The following is a 27,243-nucleotide window of genomic DNA, read 5'->3' on the forward strand; positions in this document are numbered from 1 at the left end:
ACCAGAAAATTGTAGTTTTACGGTGTTAGAGGCCTTTTGCTTGCGTAAAACGATAAAAAATATCTGGGCTCTCGCGAGATTCGCGTTTAAAATTCAACCAATCATATTGCACAGCGGCAGGATTAAAATCCCATTTGATTTCCGCATACCGTTACCACTGAAATTAGGGTAAGTACATCGCCATTATATCTACGTCGATGTTATGAAATCATTCTAGGTTGTGCAGAAGTTAAACTTTAACTTTATCAACATATCTGTCATTCACCCAAGTCATTTTGAGCAAAAACCAGGTGCCCTGCAGTAAAAGTTAACCAAGACTTGACAGTGCACGGCACGCTCGTCTGCCACCTACAAGTAGATGTTTCATGAATCGAAATAACAAGTAAAATTACTTTTGTATACCACACACCAGTCTAGTCACAAACGTAAAGCATTAAAGACGATAAAAGCGGAAGGTATTTATAAACAAACCTAATTAAATGTCCATAATTATGTGATCTAGTAGTGTGTTTTGCAGACGTTTCGTGTGTATCCGGCAGAGAGAGAGAGAGAGAGAGAGAGAGATGTGTACTACCGAATTCGAAAAAAATAACTTTGCAGCTGATCACTAGTCTAGTTGTGCAATTTCCTTAACCTTGACTTCTTTCCTTCTGAAATGGTGTGCAATATATAGAGCCAATTAAGCAAAAGCATGCTTGACTTTGAAAATCAATAAAAAAGTTATTATTTTTATCAGATTTAGTAAAGTCACCATATGCAATAGGAGGAACAAATAATGGTTAAAACATTGTTTTTAAATCAATAAAAATAACTTGTAGCAATAACAATGTAGTGGTACCGTAATTACTTCCTAGTTAGTGTATAAACTTATTCTTTTGATTGGTTTGTTGCAGATGGAGACTCCAGGTAAAAAGCCTGGGATGTCGTCCAAGAGGAAGCAGAAACAGAGTCCTTCATATTCAATAAATTCTTCAAAGTCCAAGTTGAACTCCAGTCTGCGTCTTAACAGGAGCACCAGAGGTAAATACAATTGGAAACATTTTACTGATTTGATATTCATATCAGTGGATGTCTTATTATAGCTAAAGATGAAATGTGATACTATATATATATGACAAGAAAAGAAGTTTTTCTTCTTTGTTGGAGTGAATTTTACAATACTTATTTAAAAAAAAATCTATACAAATTGTCTTTTAAAATCCTCTCTTCCTTACATCATTAGCATGTGTATTCACTAATTTAAAAAAGAATATAGAGTGAACTCCAAGATCATTTTGCCTTATTTTTCAGTTAACTCCTCTGCAGTGAAAACGAAGAATCGTCAGCTGGCTGCAGCCTTGGGAAGAAAAAGTCAGGAGTTGGAGTTCCTGAAAGAGGAGTTTTGTGAGTTAAGAAATGAACACCATGAGTTGAAAGTAAAAGCACTGAGGTTTCACAGAATTGCCCAGGTGACCAATGAAAACATAGAAGAAGTGGTAGTTGGAAGAGTGCAGGTAGGGGAAATCACTAGTATTAGTTTGGGATTCCTGTACTAGTTAGAATTTGGGCTCCTTAGAAAATTTTAAAATTCTAATTGAATGGTTTTGGCCAAGTGAGAAATTGAAATAGTGAATTTGCAAAAATAAAAATAAAAAAATTAAAAAAAGGAAATGTTTTAAACTTTCGAAATTGATTGAAACTGTAAAAAAATGGAAACTTTTGTTACAACTTCCTATTTGTACTAGGTATTTATTTTTGAGCAAAAAACTAAATATCGCTTCTCTCTGTTTGTAGGAACGCATGTGCGATGTTAGCGCTCTTCTGAACAAAGTTAGCAACCAGCTGCTGGGGGCGGTCAAGCTTCTGGGCACTGCCGTGGAGATGACCACTGACCCCAAACGCAAGTCCTTAGAAACGCTGTGTAGCAACAGAGCTTCCTCTTTAGGTACCAATAAGTCTGATGATGATAGCCCTGTCATTGCAGTTCCAAATCCTAAGAGGTTAGAAGAAGAGGGGTTGTCAATTATAATCTTCAGAATCACCTGTTGAAAGATGAATTCCAGACCCTTGGTGTGGTTTGCTTTAACTAAGGAAAAAAATCGAGTAACATTCCGTTTTTTGCTTAAAAAGTTTTTATTCCAGTTTGATTCCATGATTTTATTTTCTTGAATGATGTAAAAATATGCTAGAGAATCTACAGCATTTTAAAGTATATTCAAAATAGTGTGCTAACATGTATAACATATACTTGACCTGTACTTCTCTGCTCTTTTTTTACAAGTGGTGTTGAAAATATTCTTCACAGAATAAGAGAACTCCAAGGGTTGGATTTAAAAAATGGTACATAATGTACATATATGAAATGAGATATAGAGTTACTTTGAATAAATGATGTTAAAACTACTAATAATATAATTGCTTTTTACTTCAGGTCTATATACTATGATGCAGGATCCAAAAACCCAGCTGGTCGAGTGCCCCAAAAATCCTCCACCATCCCTCTAAAGTCAAAGCTCTCCACACCAGCTGTAGACATTCACCCTGCTGCTCTCAGTGCTGTTGCAGCATCAGTGAATAATGTAGCAGGAGACCTCCATGAGATGAGTGTCATCGTGGAGCAGTCGTTTATGGGAGAGAAGATGGACACCTTGGATATGAACAGGGTGAATGTGCTGGACACAGGTAAGTTTCTGTGCAAAATCTCCCTCTGCAGGATAATAACGCAAATGTTTTTATGTTGACAGCATATCAAATAATTGGTTAAAATAGCTTTAAGATGTCAATGTCATTTCACTCTTAATACAATGCTTTTACTTCATTTTAATACACAAAACATTTTGTCAAATGATGAAAATTGCTTTCAAACTTTTTATTTATCTTATCAAATTTTTTAAAAAAAATTGTTGCTCTACAGTTTAATTGAATCGTTCACAAATAGTTGCTTTCCATTGGAATTGAATAATTCATAAATATATATTTTACTCTTTGTTTTCAGTTGAAGATGGAGAAAACTTGCCAGAGGATGAAGTTCCACAAGGGGAGCCAAATCCAACATCCAAGACGAACTCCAGCCTACCAGCCCCAAGTGCACCAACAGCTGAGAACCCTGGCTCTCCTGGCAAGTGTGACACTGATGTGCAGAACATGACTGTTTACTTGGATGAGCAGATGGATTTTACAGAGTGTATAAGTGTGCCAGTTGGTCTGGCTTCATTTATTAGCGCCAACTCTGAAACTGCTGATAAGTCTGTGAAGGTAGAGGAGAGGTCAGTGGAAGCAGTAGAGCAGAAAGAAGGCAGGTTGTCTGGTCCTGAAGACAAGGAGGACTCCGAGGATGAGATGGTCAAGCTGAAGAAGAAGCTGAAGGCAATGCAGAATGTCAAGGTGTTTGTAAATGACTGCAGCAAAAAGAAAACTGGAGTATCAAAATCTGAGAATGACATCGCAACAGTAGAGTCTGCGATTGGAAAAGAAACAAGTGTAAAGAAAACCTCAACAAAAGAGCGTGCAAAAAAGAAGGCAAAAAATCAGGAGTCTTCAAGTGAGAGTCGTCCTCCCTGCACAGAGCTGCCACCTAGGGAGAGCAGGAAGTCACGCAGTAAAGGGAGGCAGGAGCCACAATACCGTGAATTGAGTAGCGACAGCGAGTCTGAAACCCCACCAAGTGACACATCTTTAGACTCCACGACCTCGTCCAAGAGCTATGGCATTGTGTTCAACAAACCAGGGAAAATCTCTTTTACTGCAGGTAATGTGACAGGAAGTGAATTAAGTTAGTAATTTATTGGATTTTAATGTTATTATTAAATTATCTTTAAGATTAATTTAATTATTATAATCTGCAAGTGTTATAAATTTAATTTTTTTTTTATTATCAGTTTGATTTTTCTTTGTCTTTACTTATGTCAGGGCGAATAGACATCTTGAATGGTGATGGTAAACAGAAAAGTCGTTTGCCAATTAAAGTTCCAACAAAGTCGCGATCAAAGCACAAAACCAGCTCCAAGCAAAGATCTAGGACAAAGACAAAAAAGGATGAAAAGATTACAGATGAGGCCAAAATTCAGGATGAGCCCAAGTCTGTGTTTGATTACACTGGCACACCACAGTCAGCCGAAGAAAAGGGAGTTTATGACATGTCCATGAACGAATCGGTGCAGCAAGAAAGACTCCCATTGAGCAAATTTCGTGAGAGACAACTAACTGGTACTGAAGAGGCAAGCACGCCGTCTGCAAATGCCAGGTCAAAACCTAGGGCACTGGTGAGTTAGATGATAAATGTTTATATTTATTTATTTATTTATTTATTTATTTATTTATTTATTTATTTATTTATATGTAAATCTTTGATTAGCTGCTTGAAAAATATAATTACTACTGGATAATTATCATTAATCAGTATATATTTTACCACATGCATGAGTTTATTTACATGTTTTTCTTTCTTTTCAATAATCTAATAAAAGAAATTTTAAAAGTATCCTAACATAAAGTTTTTTTTCGTCAATATGTAGGTAAATAATCAGACATCAGATCCTGAATCTCAGTGTGAAGACAAACCTGCCAGGAGCCGAACTAAAACCATAAAACCCAAGGAGGAAATGAAGCTGGAGCCAGCAGCAGTCAAAAGTCGCACAAAGTCGAAAAGAAAAAGTAGCAAATCTGATTATATTGAACCCAGAAAAACAGATGATGAAGATCAAGAAAAATCTACAGAAAAGTCCACTTGTAGAAAAGACGCACAGACAAGACCAACAGGCAACAATAGAGAACAGTTCACCTCTCAAACAAAACAGGCCATTGAAGACACCAGTGTTTTTGACTCCCCAGTGAGAAGCAAAACACAGGATGACAGTTTGGTCAATGAAGAGAACATAGTGATTGAAGAGACACCAGCGCCACTAGGTGGCAGTCGATCCAAGACAAGACTAACAAGTGAGGAACATGTGCTGTCTGTTGCCACAGAGAAGTCTCCTGTGGCAGTGAAGAAGAGCTGGACAAAGACTAAACTTGATAGTGATAGTGATAACAAGACAGACCACCAAGAAGATCAAGGTATATTTTGATGTATTAAAATTGATTCGAATGAATATCTAATGAGACATTTCTTTAAATTTTAACCAATTGGAAAGGAACATAAAATCTTATATTTAGCCAAATATTGTTTTAAATTAATATGAAAGTCTGAAGTAGTTGTTTCTGAACAATCATCTTGTACAAACTGCAAGATATATATTTTTAAAAAAATTCAGTTGGTCCAGTCCCCAGTCCTACCCGTGTCACTAAGAGAGGGAAGGAAGTGAAGTCAAAGAAGAAACATCGTTACACTTACTGTGTTGAAGATTTATTTTCTGGTGATGACAATAATGTATTTCACGCAAATAATCTGGAAATTCCTGCACCATTAAGTGAAGATGCCTCAGAAGAACCAGAGGGAGAGGTAATGCTTTGGATACTTTTATTCAGTTATTACCAAAATGTGTTAGGTTCATAACAAAAAAAAAACATGTATAGTATAAGGAGGGGCTGGGTGTTTTTCACAGGTTTTTTTTGTGGGGGAGGTACACTTGACCTTGACTTGGGGAAGACTCAATTTCTAGACTTTATGGTACACCTGATAACCATTGCTAGGCTTGTCACAGTTCCAAGTTTGAAATATTTTGGATGATCTCTACTATTTGTATATTTTTGTCATTTTCAACATTAGGTTCTAGAGGAACATGCTATAGAGGGCGCCACCCATACTTCCCCAAAACAAGACCAGGCATCTAAGACGAGCCAGGAGAAGAAGAGCAAGAAGAAGCACCGATACACGTATGTGCGACCCGACAGTGGATTTGATGAGGATGTGGCTGGGAAAACTGACGAGAAAAATATCTCAGAAAACCAAGAGGACATTGTCAGTGAGGGTCAAATCAATGAAAAAGCCAAATCTGAAGACAGGAAAAACACAGACGACACACTGAGAACAGAGGAGAAATGTCAGATGGATGAGAAGATAGATGGCAGTTGTCAAGAGGAACCAGTGCAAGAGGCACAGAATGAAGACGCAAGTCAGGACAAAGGTAGAGTGTTGTGATAAGAATTGTCTGCAGTCCACTTAATGCAAATTCATGTTTGATCAGAGTTTATTACTATTTAGAATTTTGCAGCACTAAGACACATCCCATAATGCATCTACTTCATTTTCAACTTGCCACATCAAAAAGTTAACACCTTTTATAGAATTATATTTCAAAAAATTTAGAAAATTTGTTTTTCTTTACATTTGTGATGCGGTTTCCTTCTATCGTTTTTTTTTTTTTTTTCCTTCATATTCAGATAAAGAGGAGAAGAAAAAATCTAAGACAAAGAAGAGATCCCGAAGTGTCAAGCCCTCTGAACTGGAAGAAGAAAGGTTGGTTACTACTTCCATTGTACATATCTCCAAGCAATATTTTCTTTCAACTGTCATTGATCATTGGATGTTTAAATTTTATGAAACGAGCCATATTTTACAAAATTTCCAATAGAAACTTTGATTCTTTTAGCCCATTAATATTTACATGATTTTATATGCTGTGACAAAATGATTCAATTTATAGTTTTCTCTTTTCAATGATATGCAAAGTTGCCATTGTCAATGAATAGGCCAAGATCATGGAAAGATTAAGCAATATGCAAAAGCATATCTTGATTAAAGTAATGATATTATTCTTATTTGTGTAGGCCAAACGCAGATGACAATAATGGTGTGAAGAGACCCAGAAGAGCAGCTGCCAATGTCAACTTGAAGGAACCTAGTTTAGGAGGGTAAGCTTGCATTAAGTAGATGATGTGTGTGTGTGTGTGTGTGTGTGTGTGTGTGTGTGTGTGTGTGTGAGACATACATATCATTCATATGACTGGAACCCTAAGTACAAACATTAACTCAATTTTTTAATGTTATTAAGGAAATATCAGGCATTTTTTTTATGAAACAAGCAGTGTTATTACAGAAAAATTGAGCTAAGAAATATACAACATATAAATAATGAATCTACAGCTTCCAAAATAGTGAGCGTTTTTGAATAAAATAATAATAACAATAATAATAATAATTTCTATGTTGAGCAATCTTGAAGCAACAAATCATATGTGTATATAAAAAAGATAAACCCTATAGAATATGAGTCTTAAATAAAAAAAACCTTCAATTGAGTATTGTACCTCTCTTGAGCAATGTGATATAAATAAATAGTTTTAAAATAATCATGCATTCCCTGTGGCACATGTAATAGTATAACCATCATCCCATTTTTCCCTGAACCAGTGTTCCCACAAAGAGTCCACTATCTTATAGCACTGCCTGGCCTTTTCTGTGTTCCTGGTTTTGTCAAACACCACCACCCAGAGAGGCCCGGAGGCAATGGTCCGCACCCTGTATCCCAGAGCCCAGTGTGCATCAATGGCGTCTCGTGAGAACTTGGTGTCCACTATCCAGGTTTGTTCTGGCGAGTTCAGGAGGTCCCCGGGGTACATTATGACGTACCAGAAACCATGAATGTACGACACGTGAGATATGCGTAAGCCCTCGGCGTATGCCCTCTGAAGCAGCTGTTCGGGCCATGTGCCTCTTTGGTCCCTGCTGCTCACTAAGAGAGGACTGCAGGCAATGTCTGGGGTGTACTTTCTGAATATCATCACTTTTTTACCTCCCATAGCTGACATTGAGGAGAGCTCCCTTCCACCGTATTTCCACTCCTTTGCCACCATTTTTCTCAGTTGTTTTGGTGTGTGTATTTTAGAGTGCACCTGAACAGTTTCGGTGAACTTCCACTTTGGGTGGCTGTAGGTCTTGTTGCAAAATAGCCATGTCTTAGAATTGCTGCACAGCATTCCTAAACTGAGCTCCTGGTTGAGAAAGAGCCTGCAGTCTTCTGTGGTCTGAAGGTGTGTGTCAGTGGTAGTGTACGAGTTCTCTCCTTGCCAGCTTGGTTCTGTCATGAACACCACCCACTTTATGCGCTCTGCCTCACGACAGTCTACATCGTGCAGTGTTATCCTGTCGATTTCTGCCTGGTAAATGCCAGAGACCCCCGTGATAGGGGCCCTGGTGGACCCTCTCTTTGCAGAATGACCAATGCCAAATTTGGCCCATGTAGCAAAATACTCACAGTCGTCATTGTCCATTTCATGCCCCTTCTGGCCCACCATGGCCAGCGCCCTCTCTACCACAGCTTGTGGGGGGAGGGGAGCACCAAGATGTGGATGAGCTTTATTATTGACCCGCGCTTCACCCTTTTTGGAAACCGACCTATAGGTGTCTCTGGTACATACAGTGAAGACCTGAAATCTGTCTCTTTCTGATGTTTTCCCTTCCTCGGCCCTGGCGCACCCTGAGGATCTGGTGGAGGTCCCCGTGATGTGGACCAGCTCTCCATGGCCTATGTTGACTGCCCAGTGTGTGTAGTAGCCACGGTCAAACTCCAGGAGGTCTCCCGGATCACCCGGCATCTCCGGGGTGCTGGCTGCCATGTGGCTGCCTCTGTGCTGTAAATTTTGATGAGATAGAGCTTTTTTTTTTTTTTATTTTTCACTTAACTGTGGCCAAGTTGTTATCACTGCCTCAAGAACTCTGGGTGGAATCAACCTTGTCCTCGGTTACAAGTTGACAGTTTTTTTCCTGTGATGTTTTCATTTTGATCAGCAGTCAGATGATGCATTTGTCTGTTTCTTCTGTAGTGTCGGTTGAAGTCCTGCCTTTCTCTGACCAGCAGTGACCAATTTCAAGCTTTTATATCAGCAACAGGTTGTGTGAATTCTTGTGAACATGTTCACAGTACAGCTCAGTCTAAACCTGTATCTGTTGGCAGGTACAATACAGCTCCATTTCTGAAGTCACGTCTTAGAGATGAGAGCACACGGGCATCAACTTTCAACACTGTTAGTAGATTAAAGCTTCATTGGACTCCCGCGCTCTTTTGTTAGCTGTTGCTAATACCTCCCTCTGAACCCGCGACTTCTGCGAGATCAAGTTGATTCTAGTGCTTACTTTTCAAAACATCAATAACCAGTGCATTGTTATAGAGAATAATGAGGTCCCATTGTTGTGGCTGGGGACAAACAGCGTCACCCATTGTTATGGTGCCTTGGGTGAATGTATGGGTTGCATAGAGCCTGGAGTGGTTTATATTAGGCTTTGAATTGATCCTAATAGCATGATAACTTAACAAATCAATATCCTTGATCTTGTATGATGCAGGAAGTTTGAGGAAGTTCTTTTTATTTACGTTTCTGATAAAAAAAAAACACCTTTGTATGTGATTTGTTCCCATTGCAGGATTCTTTAAATTTTTTTCATCAGGTATTTAATAAATTTTGTGTCTGTTTGTCTTTTTTAAAATACTTTTTATAAACTTTCCCTTTGAAAACCTATTGCTTGGTCTGGCTGTTTATTAATGTGACAGAGTATTCATTTCCACAAATTTTCAAAGTCAATTATGGCCCATTCCATGGTATCCATTTAACTAATAAAGGGGAAAAAAAGACTTCTGTTGTTTCATTATTGTTCACACAGATTAGGCCACACTTTTTTAATTTTATGGATGACATCCTGCGCGCGCACCGATTTTCGTCCGTTCTCCCAAAAAAAAAAAAAAATCCCCCCCCCCCAAAACCGCTCCCCCCCCCCCCCCCCCCCCCCCCCCCCCCCCCGAGGAAGTTGGTTGTCGCAAACATCGTTATTGAATTTGCAGGAAAATGCAATCGGCAATTCTCGGCTAATTCCGCAAGCTCTTAAGAGATTTTAACAAAAAACCAAACTTTTTAGAAAAAAAACAGGGACTAACTTTGAATGTAAAAATGGATTCATAACCATTGGTAAGTATGGGAAAATTAAAGTCATAAAGAGAACGGGGGCCGTCTTTTTGGATTGGTTTGCCATTGATATTGGACATGGAGATATCACCCTTTTACAATTATACGAAAGGCTGGCCGCGGCCAGCGATCATCGCCCGGAAAATTTCAGTGACATTCTGTCCAGAGCAGCACATACCAGTTTCTTTTTGGAGCGAAAAAAGGGTCGACAAGAGCGTCGTGGTATTTGGTGGACTGAAGGTTGGACAGGCCACCCGATAGTTGGCTGCTAGCGTTTGAGTCGAAGTAGACAAAATGGCATCGACCGAAATTACCTTAGTAGTAGGAAGCATAGGCCTATCTTTGCTTCTTTTTTTTAACAATTCTGTGAAGTGTTTACAATGCTTTAATTGTACCACCAGCGTTAGCGCTGGCGGTACACATGGTTTCGGTCTCGTCCGGATCGTTCCGCCGGCTCCGCCGGACGGCTACCGTTACCGCTTCTCCTCCTAGACGGTAAGGCCCCCCATACCCATCTCATGGATTTAGGTCACCTATAATCTCAACTCGTTCCACGTAAAATTTGGGCTTTGTCGGTATTGGGGTCTGGGTGTGGCACTCATTGCAATGCACCCTTGTCCAAAAATGGCAAAATTAAATGCTAATTATCTACCCTACGGAAGGAGTTACGGGAAAATTTTCTACAGACGGCTTTCCAAAAGTCATATGTGTAGATTTCAAATATACCCTCGGATTTGACCTTTGACCTTTACTTCAAGGTCAAATGGGCCAAAATTTTCAAAAAAATGAAATTTTTTACGAAAAAAAAATTTTTTGCCCTGTTATTCAGACACCACACAGACTTAACCAATAATATTATTGGAAAGTGTTACCCTTCAGGTCATCTTTCATCTCCGTGAATTTGGGGTCAATCGGTGCATTTTCACAGGAGTAGCGGCCATAAGATACCGAAACTGAAAACTGTCTCTAATTCGGGAACCGTTAATGCTAGAGACCCATTCTTTTTTGCATTTTGTAGAGCATGTAAAGCCCAACACTGGAGGTGGTCTCGGTTTTTTTGTATTCCATACGGTTTTCGAGTTACGCTGTATCAAAAAGTACATATTGGTGGTGAAAGGAAAATGTACGGAAGCCCACTGGTGCCATATGTAGAAAAAAAAATTATCTCGAAATTTCGAGATACTATTTTGAAATTTGAACAAAAAAATTTACCACCAGCGTTGGCGCTGGCGGTACACATGGTTTCAGTCCCGTCCGGTCCGTTCCGCCGGCTCCGCCGCCATGTTACCGTTACCGCTTCTCCTCCTAGACGGTAAGGGCCCCCGTACCCATCTCATGGATTTAGGTCACCTATAATCTCAACTCGTTCCACGTAAAATTTGGTTTTGTCGGTATTGGGGTCTGGGTGTGGCACTCATTGCAATGCACCCTTGTCTAAAAATGGCAAAATTAAATGCTAATTATCTACCCTACAGAAGGAGTTACGGGAAAAATTTCTATAGACGGCTTTCCAAAAGTCATATGTGTAGATTTCAAATATACCCTCGGATTTGACCTTTGACCTTTACTTCAAGGTCAAATGGGTCAAAATTTTCAAAAAAATGAAATTTTTTACGAAAAAAATTTTTTTTGCCCTGTTATTCTGACGCCACACAGACTTAACCAATAATATTATTGGAAAGTGTTACCCTTCAGGTCATCTTTCATCTCCGTGAATTTGGGGTCAATCGGTGCATTTTCACAGGAGTAGCGGCCATAAGATACCGAAACTGAAAACTGTCTCTAATTCGGGAACCGTTAATGCTAGAGACCCATTCTTTTTTGCATTTTGTAGAGCATGTAAAGCCCAACACTGGAGGTGGTCTCGGTTTTTTTGTATTCCATACGGTTTTCGAGTTACGCTGTATCAGAAAGTACATATTGGTGGTGAAAGGAAAATGTACGGAAGCCGACTGGTGCCATATGTAGAAAAAAAAATTATCTCGACATTTCGAGATACTATTTTGAAATTTGAACAAAAAAAATTTTATCTCGAAATTTCGAGATAGCATTTTGAAATTTGAACAAAAAAAAAAATTATCTCGAAATTTCGAGATAGCATTTTGATATTTGAGCAAAAAAATTTATCTCGAAATTTCGAGATAGTATTTTGAAATTTGAACAAAAAAAATGCTATCTCGAAATTTCGAGATAATTTTTTTTTTCAACATATGGCACCAGTCGGCTTCCGTAAAAATGTGCAGTACGGTAATGGATAATAAATTTTGAACTCCGGAAAAATAAAACATAATGCTTGGCAAAGCAGACAACTTGTGGTCAAAAATGACATTATTTTATCAAATTTAAACTTCTGCAACTTCAGAGAACCTCCCATTTCAAGAACTTTGACCAAAATGACCTTTTCTTTATTTTAATTAATTTTTTCTGTAGGAAATTTATGGCACATTATGGTAACTCCAAAATTATAACATTTAGTCCCTTATATCTCCAAAACTGGCAGAGATAGGTCCATAGTTACTATTGAAGTTGAATAGGAAGTCATATACTGGCAATCTTACTGTGACCTTGACATTGACCTTTGACCTACTTTTCACCATGAACTGAACTTTGCAAATTTTGCTTCCCTTTTATCTCCAAAACTGGCAGAGATAGGTCCATAGTTACTATTGAAGTTGAATAGGAAGTCATATACTGGCAATCTTACTGTGACCTTGAAATTGACCTTTGACCTACTTATCACCATGAACTGAACTTTGCAAATTTTGCTTCCCTTTTATCTCCAAAACTGGCAGAGATAGGTCCATAGTTACTATTGAACTTGAATAGGAAGTCATATACTGGCAATTTTACTGTGACCTTGAAATTGACCTTTGACCTACTTTTCACCTTGAACTGAACTTTGCAAAATTTGCTTCCCTTTTATCTCCAAAACTGGCAGAGATAGGTCCATAGTTACTATTGAACTTGCATAGGAAGTCATATACTGGCAATTTTACTGTGACCTTGAAATTGACCTTTGACCTTCTTTTCACCATGAACTGAACTTTGCAAATTTTGCTTCCCTTTTATCTCCAAAACTGGCAGAGATAGGTCCATAGTTACTATTGAAGTTGAATAGGAAGTCATATACTGGCAATCTAAATGTGACCTTGAAATTGACCTTTGACCTACTTTTCACCATGAACTGAACTTTGCAAATTTTGCTTCCCTTTTATCTCCAAAACTGGCAGAGATAGGTCCATAGTTACTATTGAAGTTGAATAGGAAGTCATATACTGGCAATCTTACTGTGACCTTGAAATTGACCTTTGACCTACTTTTCACCATGAACTGAACTTTGCAAATTTTGCTTCCCTTTTATCTCCAAAACTGGCAGAGATAGGTCCATAGTTACTATTGAAGTTGGATAGGAAGTCATATACTGGCAATTTACTGTGACCTTGAAATTGACCTTTGACCTACCTTACAATGAACTTAACTTTGATTGCACCATTTTTAGTTATATATATTTTTTGCATATTTTGAAAATTCTTGTTGATTGCATTTTTACAGCTTGTCAAGCACAAGACTGGTGGCTGCACCCCTTATTTTGTGTATGTGGGGGTCTATACGAATGCGCTTGCTCCAGCTGGTGGTACAATATTCGGAGGCGGTATCGCCTCTCTGATCCTCTAGTTTTCTGAGAGTACAAATTAAGACACGCTGTTTATTTGATATTTGTTTGATTGGATGCTATACCAACAGAATGCATGAAATAACCTTAAATAGATTTGGTAATATGCAGCATATATATTCATGACTTTTTACCTTTCTACGAAATAGGCCCTATTCACAAAGCTTTAATATTTTGAGAGCATGGATAAAGACATGTTGTTAGTTTGATACATGTTTCTGTGGTAAATTAGTGTTTCCAGCTGTATACTGAAAACATAACTTTTCTTAAGCAGTTTTTTTTTTTTTTTGGACTGTTTTTTTTTTTTTTCGCCCGCTCGCACCGACTTTGGGGTCCCCAGAGGATGTCATCCATAAAAATAAAAAAGTGTGGCCTTATTATTATTATTTGATCGGTGCAAACAAAATTTTTATATCAGCTTTAATGTAGACCTTTTATTGCAACAATTTTAATTTGCAACAAATAAATTCACTTTGTTCACATGCTTAGATTTGATTTTAAAAATATTGGTAATTAATTCAGCAAGTTGAGGCGGGGGGATCCAGGCACTAGTAGTATCTACCAAGGAGAGAATATCCCACTGTATAAGGAGAAAAACAAACACAAAAAAGGTGAGTGGACAGGCTATATTCAAGTTCACTCTCAGAATTGATCCTTTTTGATAACTTTGTAAGGTCAACTAAACGCAGTGGCAACATTGTTTTCATTTATCTATCAGAAGAAATTAAAATAAATAAATAAAATAAGAATAAGAATAATGATTAAAATAAACAACAACAACAGAAGTGCATTCTCTTTTTAGTTAAAATACAGTTTGATAAAGAAAAGGAAACTTTAGCTACTTTTCTTCAGTATGTTCTTTTTTGTTAAAAGTAATTAATAGGACCAAAACATGCGTGCTAGAAATAAGCCTGCAGTTGTGACGTTAAATGAATTTTTAACTTTTTCGCTCATTTGGAATCATATTCATATGTTGATAAACGAGTAACAAATATTTATTTTAATCCATTTCAGATGCAAAGAAGAGGAGCACCCTTTCTAGCATTACAAATATCAAACCAGAACATGAAGTTGTGTAGAATGGAGAAAACCTAAACCTCTGAAACATCTTTAGCTGATATTAGTAAATTGACTGTCTCTCATTGTAAATAATGACATTCATCATTTTTAAGTCAAATGTTTGCCACATATTTTAGGTATAAATGTAAACCCAGCAGCACTGTAGATGGTGATCAGCTTTGTATTTTAGTACTTGTTTAAACTTAATTGGCCAGTTACGAGTTTTCTCTTGTTGATGTCCGAAACCAAAAGTGTGTCATTTATGAAACTATGTGTATGAGAGTGATGTTGATGTGAAAAAGTATCATTACATTAAATATTAATTGTAGAATTTAGCTGGAATTGGCTCAACCATTTCTTTGGTGAATTTGTAGGAAGAAGACTGCACAAATGTAGTTTGAGTGAAAGTAACATTATAGTTGGAAAAAGCATTGATTAATCTGCATTTGTTAAATTCTAAAGTATAATTTTAAATGTATTTGAAATGTGTAGCAGCCTTTACACCCGAACACTGTATACACAATAAATGTGAATGAAATAGTAACATTTAAATTGAATAAATGTTTTAGTTTGAAGTTATTTTATTCTTATTCAAATGTACATTCTGTGACAAGAATTATTACTCTTATCAAAATGTTCCTGCTGATCTTAATTTTTTTTATGAAAGACAACAAGACAAATTACTTCCTATTATTTATTTTGAGATGTCTAAAATCACAAGTACAATTCCACTCCATACACCAATTGCATTCAATTTGTGGAAACTATCAAATTACGTAACCAGTGAATATAAATTAATACAACAATATGGAACATTTTTTTTTTACATTTTAGTGTCATAAAGTGAGTTGTGCTTTGTGAAAATCACCTTGGTACTCTATAATATAATACAATAACAACCTGGTTGGGTAACTGGTTTTAACACACTATACTTGATTCTATCAGTAGACTTACAGACTGAAACCTTGGTTATTGTTTAATATTAAAAATACATATTTCATAAATTGTTAGTATGTAAGTACTGTAATGGTTGAGGATGTGGGTAACTGATGTTTTTATTATTTAATGGAAAGTATCCATCCATGATTATATGTCAGATACAGACAAAAAATCATGAACTTTACATAAATATATTAGTAGATATATATATATATATATATGCAAGTTATTGTACAAACTAAGGATGGTATTGAATATATCACATAAATATATTAGTAGATATAAATATATATATCTGCAAGTTATTGTACACACTAAGGATGGTATTGAATATATCACAATATTGTTCAACTGTTGCCTGATACAGTCTTCCAGTATGATTACTGAAATACAACAAAGGTGTGTACCTGTTCATTACACCTCAGTACAGTAAAGAAAACATTTTCTCTGAAATTGTACCTCAAAATATTTTGACTTTGGCAAAACAGTGATTCGCATTTGATATCAATTGTTGACAAGATGAGTTTCTTTTTATTTGTAGTTGTCTTTAAAGCATAAATCCTATAAGTTAGCCACCTCTTCACCTGCCCAATTTGTGGCATCCATCATTAAGTATTTAACATAACTTGGCTTCTTTATATGTGAACAATAAAAGTCAATACTTGAAATTCCCTGCCACTTAAAATGGAATGTATTTACTATTGTTTTTTTTTTTTTTTTTTAATTTTATTTTTGGAAAAAAATACAATAACAAAAAAGTGAGAACACTACAATGTTAAAAAAGCTGATACAAAACAACTAATGTATAAGTATTCAATAACAAAAGCCAGTGACACGAACTTCAATATGTAAGTAAAGACAGTTATACATATGTACAAATATTATACCTATGCACACGAAGTAGCACATAGTAACAAAGCACTGTAATTTTGGAGTTTCAAAGAACAAACTCCAAAATTGCAGACGCTTCAAAACGAAATTTAGTTAACCTTTTTTTTTAACCAAAATGCTGTTGATATATTTTATTGAAGGTAATTAAGACACTCAGTACTCCAATGGGAAAACTCCCAACCCCAGTTAGTTAGTTGATAAAGTAATAACCTCAAGGACAAACTAATAACCAATTAAATTAGGATTTGGGGTGCATGTAAATTACAGAATACAACTTTCATTCAGGTTTTTCATACTCTAAATTAAGATCTGACGTGAGAGCAGAGATAGACATTTCCAATATCCACCTCCCCAATGGCAGTGACAGTTGCTTATATTTGTGGACCTTTTACGCGTGATCAGAGATAAGCATTAACTACAATTACCGCAAGTTCTAATAACAAAATATTCAAATGAAAAAAAAAAATAAATAAAAATTAATTCTGTACCAAATTCACTCTTTTTTTTTCATGCATACCAATATCTTAATCATTTACATCCTCAAATTTTCTTTAAAGATTGAAAAAAAAAACAACAAAATACTTGTAATTAATGATCAACAATGCCTGTGTAATGTTGGGTCATGTTTCTTCTTAATAAATTAAAACGCTCTATTAATTATACATACATTCCTATTCATTGTAAGTTTTGACTGTAAAATAAATCATACGATAAGCAGCTGACATTAAACAAACCCAATTAAATAGTGTTCACAAGTTTAGTCACTGTGATAAATATGATATTAACCCCTATTATAATCAGTTTTCAATGCACTAAAATCACGAAAAACTGGTCAAAATGGGTTTAAATTGGATCAAGCAGACCTAGATGTTATCAAAATATACACCCAGTAAAGCAACATATTAATACTGGCTCTAAGTTTACTCAGTATGGTCATGTAACTGGTGATTCACCAGCTTGAAATACAACCCCTTTTTGGCCAGGAGATCCGCATGCTTCCCAATTTCACGCACTTTCCCGTGGTGGATGACGGCGATCATGTCGGCGTTTTGGATGGTGGAAAGGCGATGTGCGATCACGATGGACGTCCTTCCTTCCTGGGCGCGGTCCAGAGCCTCCTGGACGACCTGAAAATGGCAAAAGATGACAACAACTGAGTTTTTTTTCCATAAGTGTCATTTTAAAAGTTTAATTTCAATGAAACATTTGATAAAATTGCTTTATTACCTACCATATTACCTTTGTTTTTGTCTTAGTTGGTTTGTTAGTTAACATACCTCACTTGAAAAGCTATGGGCAGATTTTGATAAAATTTTCAGGATAGGTCAGAAATGGGCAGACTTGAAATGGTAGATTTTGGTCCATAAATAAACAATGAGAACTGATCTGCCTTGCCACAAGTCTGCCCTTTCTGAGTGTATTTCTAGTTAATGAATAAGATGACAACCTGAAGTTTCATTCATGCACATAATATACTTTAAGTGAATAAATAAAACATTCACACATTATCAGCTTTGCATTTATCAACTGATTAAATGTCCTCACCTTTTCGCTCTCCGTGTCCAAAGCAGACGTGGCTTCATCAAGCAGCAAAATCTTGGGGTTACGAAGCAATGCACGGGCAATGGCGACACGCTGTTTCTGTCCTCCACTCAACTGAGTTCCCTTGTCACCCACATTAGTGTCGTAACCCTGCGAACAGTTAATCATATAATGAAATTTCAAACAACTCTTTTTAGTGCCAATATTTCATTTTCTTTGCACTGAATTTCATCACATTAGTTAACTCTTAGAGAACTCTTTGGAATCTAGGTCAAAGTTAATCCGAAGTTTTAAATTTCACATTAACACCAATCTTGAGGATTAAATTCCTTCGTAAAGGAGGACCCTATTCCTTACATCAGGCAAACTCTCGATGAAGCTGTGAATGTTAGCATTCCTGGCAGCTTCGATGACCTCAGCCATTTCAGGTTGGCGGCTGTTGTCACCGTAACAGATGTTGTCCTTAATACTGCAGTCAAATAAGATGGGCTCCTGGGACACTATGCCCATCTGCTTACGCATCCACGAGATGTTCAGGCTCCGGGTGTCACGCTTGTCCAGCAACTGAGAAAACCAAATTGCATGGAAAAATTGAGTTATGTGAAAGCAGAGGTTATGTGATTTATTTGAAGTTTGTCAAGCACCTAGAACAGATATTACTACTGAATAACCATGCCCAGTTTAAGAGTCAGAAGCACCATATGAATAAATAACTAAAGGCTTTCAACACAAATTCATTCAAAGAACTTATAACATATTTAAGCAGAATGACAAATCTGCAAACACATCACCAGCTAGTACATAATATGAAGATGATAATTAATATTGAAATACTGCATATCCCATAGGCAGAAATAGTACCCCCTCACTTCAGCCCTCCACTTATTTTCCAAAACCAATATATACAATTCAGCTTTCATCCTTCCATTAAAAGGTGAGTACATGCTTTAAATTAGACAACTTGCAATCCTGCATCAGTCAGAGATATCACCCACCACAATCTCTCCTACACCATCACAAAGGAAGGAACGAGGCCACACTTACCACATTTCCAGAGAGAGGATCATAGAACCTCTCCAGTAGCTGTATGGTGGTGCTCTTGCCACACCCACTGCTGCCCACCAGGGCCAGTCTCTGACCAGCGCCCACCTGGACGTCCAGTCCACGGAGAACCTTCACATTGGGACGCGACGGGTAGTTGAAGTGGGTGTCCTTGAACTCGATATCGCCTTGGAATGAGGCCTGTAGAGGGGAAAAAAAACAACAACTTTAAGATGTACTCTTTTGATAAGTTAGTCGAGACTGGTGGATGAATTGTGTTTTGGTGTGTTAGTTGAGACTGGTGGATGAATTGTGTTTTGATGTGTTTGTTGAGACTGGTGGATGAATTGTGTTTTGATGTGTTTGTTGAGACTGGTGGATGAATTGTGTTTTGATGTGTTAGTTGAGACTGGTGGATGAATTGTGTTTTGATGTGTTAGTTGAGACTGGGGAAGGAAACGTGCCTTAACATTGTGTTCTGATGTGTTAGTTGGGACTGATGCAGAAGTTGTACCTTGAAATTTTGCATCATTATCTCATCAATTAAATTTGTATATATGGACCAATAAGTCAACAAAATACTACTGCTAGTACTTCCTTCTACAGTAGAGACATGCTAGTAACATCTAGCATGTCTTCTACAGTAGAGACATGCTAGATGTTACTAGATTATGCCTGGCACTCCATTAAGTATGATTGCAGTTTGTTATTTAACAGCTTTATCAATATAAAAACTAGCCTGAAACCACCAACTGTCCTGAAAGAGTGTAATTTTACCATTTGCAAAACAGTTGAAAACATTTCCAAGTTAAATGAGGATTTGATTATAAATATATTACCGGCTCTTCTCCCTCTGTGGAATAGCTATCAATCTCCGGCTCCCTGTCAAAGAGCAGGAATATTTTGGAGGCAGCTATCTTGGCCTTGTTGTAGTCTGGAGCAAAGGAGCTTGCCTGACCCAGTGCCATGGCGCCAAACACAACTGCTGAGAATACTCTGTGAATGAAGAGAATATAGGGATTAACTCTGTGATTAACACAACATCAGAGAATAATACAATTCATAAAGTTATCACCCTTACTGGGATGAACTAAAACAATATCTGATCCACAACTCAAATTGTATTGAGCCTTGCTAATCATTAACTGGTACACAAAACACATTAAATTAACATTTCTCTTTCGTCTCACCCAACACATTTCTCATCCACCACAATTCCCATATCCCCCACCATGATCTCAAAATTCTCACCTGAACTATTTGTCAGATTCTAACCTAGCACTGACAACAACACTTACTTCATAATGTCCTCAAAGTTTCTCCTGCCATCATCGATGAGGAAGGCCCCAAATTTGAAGGCAGCGGCGTAGGCAAAGAACAAAACACCCTGCGTGAATCCAAAGGTTAGCCCTGTCAGATGAGCCTGCCTTGTGCTTGTCCTGGAACAATACAAATCTCCATGATTTAGAGCTGTTAATGACCATAAAAAAGTGACCAAATGATCACATTTTTGTCACACACACATGAACACACACAATTTAAACTTGACCATACTACTTAACATGCAATCAATAATAAAATCTGTGAACATTTACCTCTTTACAGTCAATACATTCCTCGCCAAAGCCTTTCTTAATAATTAATATTCCCACAGCCATTAAAACATTCTAAATACACCTTTCTCTACATTTGGGAAAAAAACAACTTACTTGAAAGGAGCATCTAGCTTCTCTTTGTACAGCTGGTAGAACTTCTCCTCCTTGGTGAGAGAGGCCACAGTGCGCATGTTCTCAATGGCTTCCACGGCAGTCTGCAGAGGAATATGGAGTGTTAACAGGCACATGTAGAACTTGCACATAGTTACAGTATATACCTGCCACCACAGGTTAATGTACACAACACATATGTTAAGCTTTAGATTTTGAAGTACAATTTTACATACATGAAATCCTTGAACAATACATTTAAACAATACTAATGCCATAATAAAACAGACATTAACCTTTAAACGCTTTTGTATTCAAATTTAAACTAAACAAGGAAGATCAATGCTAACATGATACAAGTATTTTATAGCAATCTACCTGTAGGTCAAATTAATACCAATGTACAGAAAGCAATACACTCACACAGGCAGACAGGACTGGATAGCAAAATTTTCGAGCATGCAACAAACTCCTCAGTTGGCAGAAAACAGTCCCACAGAGTTTGTAATCAAATTTTTCATTACAAATTTGCAAGAGCAATTCATGTTTGCAAAGGAGTATTGAATTTGTCAGTAGACCTTATGTGCATGGTAAAACTACTTCTTGCAAATTTGTTTAAGACTTTGTGTCCTGAAATTTTGCTTCCAATTTTATCCCAACTTAATTTTATCATTTTTATTTTGAATCTGATTCACCAAGCTAAGGATAAAATAGAAACAAAAACATATAATACAGAGTATTAACTAGAAAAGTAACGTTAAAAGAGACAGAGATAAGGGCAGTTAAATTAAACCAGTAGAAAGTGGCAAAGTTTTTAGTAATTAGAATCAATTTGCTATAACTGTTAACCTTATCTTTTCTACCATACCCAAAGTCACCAGCTGTGGGATCTAAATAAAGGTTCCTGCTGACAGGATCAAAAATTCATGGGGCAAATTAAGCTGGATTTCCACATACCAAAAAAATTTCTAACCTCAAATCCACTGTTTATAATCAAATTATGATTGACGTTTTTTATGATGACTTTAGACATGCATGCTTGTTAATTTTCTTATTGCAGTGTAAAATTAAGATTTTAGTTTAATTTGCATATCTATAGAGTACGGAACATCACTGCCCAAATCAATCTTAAAAACAGGTGATCCTTGTGTTGCCAATATCAAAATATAAATGAATCAATTTTAACACAATTTTGAGCTTGAATCCGAGGACATAGTGACTATAACCAATTTATATCTCAGAATTTCTCAGAATCTCAGAATTTCGGAATCAAACTTTCAATTTGAACAAGCATGAGTTGGAAATCCTGTACATGTACCTTCCCAGCATTCTCTAGGGCAGCTCTATCGCGGATTATGGCTCCTTGCATAATCCTCATCTCCAGTGCCCCACCAATTGCGATAAAGGGCAAAAATGCGAAGATTAGTAAAGTTAGTTCCCAGCTGAATATGAAGGCTATGACTACACCCGTCCCCATGTTAGCTATAGACTGAGCTATTGTCCCCAGTCGAGCTCCAGTAGCCTATAGTAAAAGAGAGAGATAGAAAACAAAACAGGAGAGTTAGACAGTAATGCCATCTATTGGCCAACATGCAAACAATGTACCTTCCCAGCATTCTCAAGAGCTTCTTTGTCTCTGATGGTTGCCCCGTACATGAGGCGCATTTCTAGCATTCCCCCCACAGCAATGAAGGGGAGGAAAGCAATGATAAGAAGAGTCATCTCCCAACTGAAGACAAAAGCGATAATTATGGCAGTTCCCATGTTCGCAATTGATTGGATAATTGTTCCGAGACGAGCCCCTGTGGCCTGAAATTGTTGCAAAAAGAGGTTATAAAATTGTATTAAGTTAATGCACAAATCTAATAAAACAAGCTTTATAATAAACGTTGTAACAAAAGTTTGTAAGAAAATAAATACAGTCAGTGTGTGATAATATGTCACTATACACAAGTATCGTCAAAATGCTGCCTTAATACTCAGAAATCCTTTCATCGGTTCAGGTCATTTAGTCATTAAAATTCAGAAAAAAAAACATTGCACTGTCTGAACCATACTGTAATCACTGCTATCACAGTGTATATGTCCACAGTAATATCTCAGTTCTTAGAGTACAACCTTTTCTAAATAAATATGTTATTCTATAATTTCTTGGTCTTTTCATGGCAAGAAATATTGTGATAATTTAAAATATTACAATAATTATTATCATGATCATAAAAATTCATCTAAAACTAAAAGATGGATGGAACACTTATACAAACATCATAGAACTGTACTAAACTTGCTTCAATTTTAAATAAATAGACATAAAGGACTTTCAAATGTATGTTCATAAACATCCTTGAAGTTGGAATCTACACCTGAGCTATAAGAAGCTACACACCCCTTGTACTGCAGAGGTCTCCGTGGCCAGCCGTGTGGTCAGGGCCCCCGTGCTGTTCTTATGGTCATCAAAGTAGGCAATGTCCTGAGAGAGAAATCAAGTCTGAGAAAGTGCTTTTTTAGATGATAATTGTGGTAAAAAAATAGTTCAAATACTTAGCTGCTGAAATTGTTAAATAATTAATTTTTAAAGAAGTAATTTTTAATGAACAGGGATAAATCAAGCCATGTGGATTAAGACTAAAAATGTATCCTGCCAGGGGTATAATAAAAGATAGTAAGATAATTGATAATTTTATCATTTATGGTGGTGGCTTTTTTGGGGGTGTGGGGGTGGGGGGAGATGGAAGGAGGGAGAGAATTGAACTTACCTGTCTTAGCATGGCCCTAAATGCCAACTGCCTCAGTCTCAGTGTCAAGTTTTCTCCAGAAACAGCAAAGAAGAACACCTAAAAGATAGTGAAACATTCACCTCAATTTGCATTCATCTAATGTGGATGTATATATTTATGTGCATTAATTTTCTATCTGTTTCACATTTAATGACATCTGTTTCTAAGGTAAAAACTAAAATCAGAAAACTGTTCAAGTGGGTTGACCATATTTGATCCACGGTCTAGTTAGTCCTCTGTTGTGAATATGGCCATATATTATAAAACAAATAATACCTGGCAAATCATGGCAATAGCGGAGAGCACACCCAGGCCTAACAGTATCATGGAGTACAAGAAAGTGGTCTCTGCCTGTTTGTCTGCATGGGTTTCTGTTGGATATTCCACAAACACCTGAACAGAGAGGAAGACAAACTCATTACTGATTTTTTTAATTATGTTAAAAATGTAAGTAAACGTAAAATTATCAACCTTAAATACTGAATTAAAAGCATCATGTTAAATTTCCAAAATATATATAATATTCTTTTATCATTATCTGAGAACAGAACGCCACTGTCAAAAATAATATATCCCAAAACAGCATAAAATTAATCCTGCCTGCCATAAAGAAAATAAAATCAAATTTCAATGTAATCATTATTTTACAATAAAAATTTAAAGTTAATGTTTACTTACTCCCAAGAATTCGGCAAATATGATAGCAAAGGCTGGCTGTATGCCGCCATTGATGAGAGCAGAGAAACAACCAATCAGAATATAGAACCACTCTGGGGCATTCAGACGGAAAATACGTTTCATTGGAGGGTCTGGCAATTTCTGCAACAAAACAAATAGAGCATTATCTTATATCCATACAATATATGCCTAAAGAAAGTATTGTTACTTTGGTATAATTTTGTAATTAACAATCAAGGCACTTATAGACATGAAAAGAAGCGTTTAAAGAAAATAACGCAGCTATCACAGTTCCCAATGAGAAATATATACACTGCAGTTTGAACTCAAGAACTAAAGTATTATGATTAAATCTTTGTTTCTGAAAAAGAAAAAAAATCAACTTGAATTTTTTGATGTAGTTAGTATACTGACCTTTACTACAGATAGACTAACCATCTTACAGTCAAGGTATCATTTTTCTGATTTCTATCTCACCTCTTCTTCTTCTTCCTCTTTCTCTTTCTTCTCCCCTTCCTTTGCCTCACTTTTCACTGAGGCCACAGATGTCATCCGGTTAAACTTGCGCTGGCTATCACGATGGCTCAGTGAACGGTCCAATTCAGATGTCTTGGTTTCTGGAATCACTTCCTCCTCATCTTCGTCTGGAAAAAAATTGCAAGATAAAATTTTGGTTGAATAAAAACTGTTCTCATCCATCAAATATTAAAAGTCTTTATCTACAAGATTGTTTAATGATAGTGTGATATTGCAAAATGATTGTTCAAAAAAAAAAAAAATTGATAATTTTTTAAGCACTCTTTTGTAATCAGGCAAAGCCAAAGACCAAAGAAAAATCGACCAAGCAGTGACTATTTTTTTTTTTTTTTTTTTTTTTTTTTTGGTATACTGCTTAAATATGTAAGCAAAATGACATGCATTTTTTTCCATATCTTACTGTCAGGACAAGGAATTTTAAACCTGTACATGTCATGTGGTGTACAGTGTATGAAGTACCAATTAGCTGCTGTTCAGTTTTTTCATCAGTTAAGCTGCTTGGCAAGGTAAATGAGATCAACCATTTTGTACAATAACCAAAGCAGAAAGCTTGTTTAATTGGTTTTGATGATACTGATAAGCTGACTAATTTACACCATCCTGAATTCATAGAAATTTTCTACAAAAACATTTTTCATGCTAAAAAGTCTAATCTCTTTAAAGAGTCCAGGCACCAAAAAGCTTACAATTTCAGACAGGACAAAACATACACATAAATATACATACATGTATATATATAAACCTGTTCTCACTGCAGGACAACATTTCTTTAACCAAAGAGATACACAAGTCCAACAAAATCAAAATTTTGAACCAAATCAATTATACACTTGGTAAAAAACAATATCATATTATATTATATTATTTTTGTTCTTTTTAAAGCAAACTAATAAAACAATGCTTTGAATTTGGCTAAAGCATTCTATGTTGGAGTGAGCTCAGTTCTATATCTAATTTTTGAAAACTTTTTTGAAAAAAAAAATTATATTTACAGTAAAAATGGGAAACTGCAAATGAAATTTAACATGATAACTAACTAAAATGAGGAAAGAAATGTCACTATTGGGAAAATGCACTAACTTTAACTGGAAATAGCCAACCACCCAGTGTTCTATTGTACCAAGAATCTTATAATATTATATAATATTATGTGAATGTTATCAGATATAATGGTGACAAAGACCATTTCCAGTTTAAGTTATTACAATTACTAATTGAGGCCAAAAAAATGACCCTCATCAATCAGTGGAGAAGAAAGCTAATATGTTGAAGATGCAATAATATTTATTCACACACACAACAGTCTCTTGATCAAAGCCTTAATTCCAAAACAAAACAGGTGGAGAGTTTTAAGAAGTGTTACAGAAGTCAGAGGCCAATATTCCAATTTTTTGAATTAGCAAAATTTATCTTCTTTTTAAAGACATCTCTCCAGCCATTTTGTATGAGAAATACTAATGCAAAAGCAACAATTATGATAAATTGGGAATAATCAGTCACAAGGACAAAAGCAACAGATAACTTCAAAGACTTTTCACATGGGGTTCTTTCTGCTCTGCTAAGTGCCCAATTCACCTTTGGATGTCAGATTTTATTTTGAGCTGTTAATAGCAATTTTTAATAGGCATTTTTTCCTTTTTTTAAAATAAGCTCAATGTGTTTAATGTATACAAAAATTTCAATGTAAAATAAGGTGCTTTACACAGCAGGATCAGATCTTATAATACCATCTTTGAACTAAAGCAAAGGCATACCGACAGAAAAATCTTGAAACTTTCATAACAGAAAAAAAGTGAAAAGAATATATATATGTTTTTTTAATTCTTCATCACAGACATACCCGATTCTTCCACAGCAGCTTGATGCAAGAAATGAGAAATGTTATATGTTAAGAAGATAAATACTAGATAAAATATCAAACACAATGAAAGTAAGAGTTAGTTTTTATCATCATAAAGAATTTATATTCATTATCTGTATCAATACACCAAATCTCAAAAGAATTATAGACAGTTTCAGACTGATCAATGCATTATCCTTAAGAGAAACGGCAAACTTTGTTAGTATTTTATTCTGACAGTCCACATTCACAGACTTAAGTGACTTTCAAATCAAAGGCATTTTACTATTCCATATATAGTTTAAAAGAAATGCTGAAGAGTCTGAAAAAAAGAATAGTTTAGTCGATTACATAAATTCACTTGTACATCCCACTAGGAGCAGGCTTTTCAGTCATACAGACAAAAAAAGCAACTCCTCCAAAAATTGCTCTCAAATTAACATCTGTGAAAGGGAAATACTGTTGACTGTGTAGAAGTAGAGAACTAATCCTTATTGCCAATCTACTCTCTCTCTTTCTCTCTCTCTCTCTCTCTCTGACACACACACACACACACACACACACACACACAGAGAATGGCTGATGAACTTTAAGAACTACACTATTTCTCATTCACATGTTCCTGTATACTTGCACAAACCTACCACTACAGAATATTGGGAGAGGGTGTGTGGGTGTTTGTATCATTTAGCTTATACACATACATATACTGGTGATAAAACCTAATCAAATGTAATATCACAT

The 27,243-nt window shown here is 36.2% G+C and overlaps 3 protein-coding genes across 9 annotated transcripts in view; 1 reads left to right on the forward strand and 2 right to left on the reverse strand.

The window, feature by feature from the left end:
• The first annotated feature begins 3 nt into the window (after nt 1-3).
• Nucleotides 4-15,127, forward strand: LOC106150734 (uncharacterized). Of its 2 annotated transcripts, none has more exons than XM_087013611.1 (14): nt 4-168; nt 894-1,020; nt 1,291-1,493; nt 1,774-1,979; nt 2,411-2,661; nt 2,975-3,727; nt 3,889-4,241; nt 4,494-5,034; nt 5,232-5,419; nt 5,687-6,044; nt 6,301-6,376; nt 6,688-6,771; nt 14,012-14,100; nt 14,504-15,127. In XM_087013611.1, the coding sequence occupies exons 2-14, from the start codon at nt 894-896 to the stop codon at nt 14,566-14,568; spliced, it is 3,294 nt and encodes a 1,097-aa protein (XP_086869737.1). In that variant the 5' UTR covers nt 4-168; the 3' UTR covers nt 14,569-15,127. The 2 variants fall into 2 exon arrangements, with proteins under 2 accessions (XP_086869737.1, XP_086869738.1); XM_087013612.1 differs by lacking the exon at nt 4-168 and adding an exon at nt 241-455.
• LOC106150735 (uncharacterized) lies at nt 7,086-8,931 on the reverse strand. Its single transcript, XM_013523716.3, has one exon. The coding sequence runs from the start codon at nt 8,473-8,475 to the stop codon at nt 7,210-7,212; it is 1,266 nt and encodes a 421-aa protein (XP_013379170.2). The 5' UTR covers nt 8,476-8,931; the 3' UTR covers nt 7,086-7,209.
• Nucleotides 15,128-15,228: 101 nt separating the features above from the next.
• The window catches only part of LOC106150733 (ATP-dependent translocase ABCB1), a 37,650-nt gene continuing 25,635 nt past the window's right edge, over nt 15,229-27,243 (reverse strand). For 4 of the 6 annotated variants that reach the window (XM_087013609.1, XM_087013606.1, XM_087013608.1 and 1 more), the window contains 14 exons: nt 26,500-26,517; nt 24,600-24,766; nt 24,123-24,263; nt 23,721-23,837; nt 23,424-23,501; nt 23,054-23,137; nt 22,273-22,476; nt 20,671-20,771; nt 20,260-20,400; nt 19,801-19,957; nt 18,965-19,162; nt 18,278-18,484; nt 17,924-18,070; nt 15,229-17,505 (listed from right to left, as the gene is read on the reverse strand). In XM_087013609.1, coding sequence (XP_086869735.1) covers nt 17,299-17,505; nt 17,924-18,070; nt 18,278-18,484; nt 18,965-19,162; nt 19,801-19,957; nt 20,260-20,400; nt 20,671-20,771; nt 22,273-22,476; nt 23,054-23,137; nt 23,424-23,501; nt 23,721-23,837; nt 24,123-24,263; nt 24,600-24,766; nt 26,500-26,517 — 1,967 coding nt within the window. In that variant the 3' untranslated portion in view covers nt 15,229-17,298. Of the gene's footprint in view, nt 17,506-17,923; nt 18,071-18,277; nt 18,485-18,964; nt 19,163-19,800; nt 19,958-20,259; nt 20,401-20,670; nt 20,772-21,985; nt 22,190-22,272; nt 22,477-23,053; nt 23,138-23,423; nt 23,502-23,720; nt 23,838-24,122; nt 24,264-24,599; nt 24,767-26,499; nt 26,518-27,243 lie in introns of all 6 variants that reach the window. The other 2 variants (XM_087013605.1, XM_087013607.1) reach the window with 2 other exon arrangements.

Source organism: Lingula anatina, chromosome 5, assembly GCF_051362555.1.
Source record: "Lingula anatina isolate TDL-2025a chromosome 5, LinAna3.0, whole genome shotgun sequence".
In the NCBI taxonomy this organism is placed as follows: domain Eukaryota; kingdom Metazoa; phylum Brachiopoda; class Lingulata; order Lingulida; family Lingulidae; genus Lingula; species Lingula anatina.

Excerpts from the sequence above, each read along its gene's own strand:
- LOC106150735 (XM_013523716.3), bottom strand. The coding sequence starts at position 8,475 with ATGGCAGCCAGCACCCCGGAGATGCCGGGTGATCCGGGAGACCTCCTG.
- LOC106150734 (XM_087013611.1), top strand. The coding sequence starts at position 894 with ATGGAGACTCCAGGTAAAAAGCCTGGGATGTCGTCCAAGAGGAAGCAG. Across the intron at positions 1,980-2,410 it reads GCAGTTCCAAATCCTAAGAG|GTCTATATACTATGATGCAG; the intron begins GTTAGAAGAAGA and ends TTTTTACTTCAG. Across the intron at positions 14,101-14,503 it reads GAAAAACAAACACAAAAAAG|ATGCAAAGAAGAGGAGCACC; the intron begins GTGAGTGGACAG and ends AATCCATTTCAG.